Below are 3,294 nucleotides of genomic sequence, written 5' to 3'. Positions count from 1 at the left end.
TTTTTGTCATCTTATGCCTTTTAATGAAGATGGGAACATTGACAGGGAAATAGATTTGAACAAAGAAGTTTTGTAAAGAGTGCGAATGGTAATGTGATGTAAATTTACTCATGCTAGAAATTTTCATAAAAGTGACCCAAAAAACAGCACTAACTCGGTAATCTGTGGCCCGATAAAGTTTCGTAAAGAGCGCGAACGGTAGTGTGAATGATTTTTTGACCCTTGGTTTGTTACAAAGTGTTTGAGTAACTGCTTAGTTACAGATACAATGCTTAAGGCTCCAACAATGTGGTAAACAAACTTATGAACATGTATAAACAATACTGAATTGCTTGGAATAAAACATCTGTAAAAGTTGACATGATATTGTTGTAAGATGTGATTGATAAGTGAATAAATATTTCACCCTTTCTAAATGTTCAACAATGCACAAGCTTAATGTATAGTTTGAGATATTCAGCATCCTATCTACCACTGCACATTTGCATGTTTTCGGGTGTTAGACATTAAGCACTGCAGATGACACATTACTCTTTGCCTGTTAACTTATTTGATACGAAATAATGTTATATTGGAAATTAACAACTTTGATACAATATAAAAAAAAGTAGGCATTATGGTTGAAAATGCAGATATACAGGAAGCATGTGATTAAAGGCTAGAACAACATCTAAATACTATATTATATTTACATTTGTAATTTACCAAATAGAAGGCATACTTTTATGAATTTTCTGTATTTATGCTTGTGCAATGAATATTTCAAGTACAACATTGGTTTTTTAATTCTATAATGGTGATGACACAGTAATTTCAAAGCTATATTGAAAATTAAAGTACTTGTCCAACAGGCAAAGTATAATGGTAAAACTTGTTGTCTCTTACACAAATCCCATTGTCCTAGGAGTAGGGCAGTATGAATTGGTCACCTCTGATTAAACAATCAGTACTGAAGTGCAAAAGCAAAAATAAAAGATCTTTCAAATCATTTTATTGTAATTATCTACAAAGGATCAATGCTAAAATGAGAAAATTATAAAAGAAAAAAAAATAGAATGTATGTAAAACTTACGAGAAAAAGTCTCTCTTCTTCTGGTTTGAACTCCCATTATTGTCTCCAGAGGTACATCCGTGCGTGGAATGCTAACACAACTTGGTGGAAGCATGATACTTGCCATACATCCAAAGTTACACTCTACTGGAAGATTCCTATAACATGTTGCATGAGCCTGCAGAAAATGTATACCACATAATACATAGTAGTTAAATTTACTTAAATCATTAAGCAGTAGCAAGTAGAGCCATTCTAACATGTGATACACTACAACCTAAGGTATTAACCCTCCAGATACGGATAGCTCAAAGTGCACTTATCTTGACCTTTATACAGATTTACATTCAAAATTTAATCAAACTACTTCATTATCAATTTATATCAATAAACTTGACGTCAAAACATAGTTTATAATTCAATAAATAAGTTTAATTTCTTAATTTCAAAAGGAGATATTTAAATAAATTCTCTATCTTCACTTTTACGTATCACATGAAACTTTGCTCCACATTTTAGAATTTCTTTTCACGCCTATATTATTTAGTGTTTCAGAAGACTTACATGTGAGATATACCCGAGATAAAATGATAATTTATAGTGTATATTTTTCTTGGTTCAATAAGTTATATGCCATAAACTAAAACACTCCTTCCTTGCACATGCTGTTTTCAAAAAATGTCAGAATATTTTTCTGAGATTTGCTGTTGGATTTATAATCAATAAAAAGAGAAGATTTTTAATGCACTGCTTTTCTTATGAGGTTAGCTCATTCTCACAATCAAGTTTGAATTATTCTGCATCAACTTCATAGTTTGCTATTTCCAAGATCACTTTAATGAACTAAGGAAACTATTTTACCAAACATACAGCTTTGTTAGAAAGCCAGTTGTATTATAATAGTTTTAAGGCAATGGTTTCTTATGCTTGTGTTAATATTTTTTGTTCAAAGCTGCATATTTAAAATAAATAAGAATTAACTAAAGTGTTAACAGTGTCTTTTATTTATTGTTACAAAAGTAGCTAACCAGAAAAATTAGAAACTTATTAAATTGGATGAAAAAATATCCAACATCACGAGCACATCTCGTGACAGAGCATGTTGTAACTAATCTAAGTAGCAGTAAAGCAATAAATCTAAATGACCAAGAGGTGTGGACTGTATTACCTTTGATTGTAAGAATAAATAATTGTAATTGATATATTTTGAGCTTGTATAGTGGTAGGATACTGAAAAAAAAAAACTTTTGACAATCATTTAAGAGGTTCTAGAGGTTACCCAAATGAAATTTTAAATCTGTGAAATGAAAAAAGATATTCTTTATCTTAACATGAAAATCACCTCACACTCAAATTAGTCAAAGTCTCCATAAATTCACAGACAAATCTTTGATAAAAATCTTTATTTAAAAAATCTGATTTTCTGTGTTCAAAGGACTAGTAACATTTACTAAAAGATTTCCAAATTTGGTGAAGATATACTTACTACAGTATAAACTATAATATGTACAGTTTCATGGTTACATGGTGGTTACAAGGTCAGTAAAAATGGCTGAGTCCATGTATGGAGATTTAAGAAGATCTGTATATGGGTATGTAGTATACAACTAAGCCTAAGTACATTAAACTGTAAGAAGCAGACTGCTTAATATCAGGTAGCATTATAACCAATATACAATATGCAGTGTAAGTAGAACCATTTATAAAGTACCACTAACTACATGTTAAAGCTGTAGCAACTATGATTGTTTATTACTATATAGTGCTATAACTTTATGCATCAAACTCTAGCAAGTAGAACTACTAATATTAATATTTGAACATAACAAAACTTTCGATGACCCAGGGTGTGACAGTGCTCTATTAATAAAAAAATTGTTTTTATGATAGTTTGTTTTTTAAAAATGTAGTCTAGCAGCTGCCCTATTATTTCTTTTTTTGAATAATATTATAATGATAATGAAATTTCCATAACAATAACGTGACTATAATGAAGGTCATTATCTTATTGTCTTGGGTTAAATAACCACTCTTATTATGAGATGGGCAATAAATTCAAAAAAAGACCCAAAACTTGAGTACTTTGGAATATATGACAATTATTATTGAGGAGAATAAAGAAGAATACTCAAATATTTAAAAGCATTTGAGTTTTGGATCTTTTTTGAAATTTTTAACACCTTTCATATGTGATCCTGTGTGCTAACTCTCTATAATGTGTGTGTGTTGGGGGGGGGGGGGGG

General features: G+C 30.2%; 1 protein-coding gene across 4 annotated transcripts in view; it reads right to left on the bottom strand.

Moving 5' to 3' along the window:
• LOC106478054 (diacylglycerol kinase theta-like) overlaps window positions 1-3,294 on the bottom strand; it is an 82,032-nt gene that overhangs the window by 47,412 nt on the left and 31,326 nt on the right. For all 4 annotated transcript variants that reach the window (XR_002609817.1, XR_002609816.1, XM_013938564.2 and 1 more), the window contains exon 6: window positions 1,073-1,229. Coding sequence is in view for 2 of the 4 variants with exons in the window: in XM_013938564.2 (XP_013794018.1) it covers window positions 1,073-1,229 (157 nt within the window). In the remaining 2 variants the exon portion in view is untranslated. The remainder of the gene's footprint in view (window positions 1-1,072; window positions 1,230-3,294) is intronic.

Source organism: Limulus polyphemus, unplaced genomic scaffold (genome assembly GCF_000517525.1).
Source record: "Limulus polyphemus unplaced genomic scaffold, Limulus_polyphemus-2.1.2 Scaffold176, whole genome shotgun sequence".
Classification (NCBI taxonomy): Eukaryota; Metazoa; Arthropoda; class Merostomata; order Xiphosura; family Limulidae; genus Limulus; species Limulus polyphemus.
Note: the sequence above shows the minus strand (reverse complement) of the source record. Positions and strands in the feature narration are given on the sequence as shown.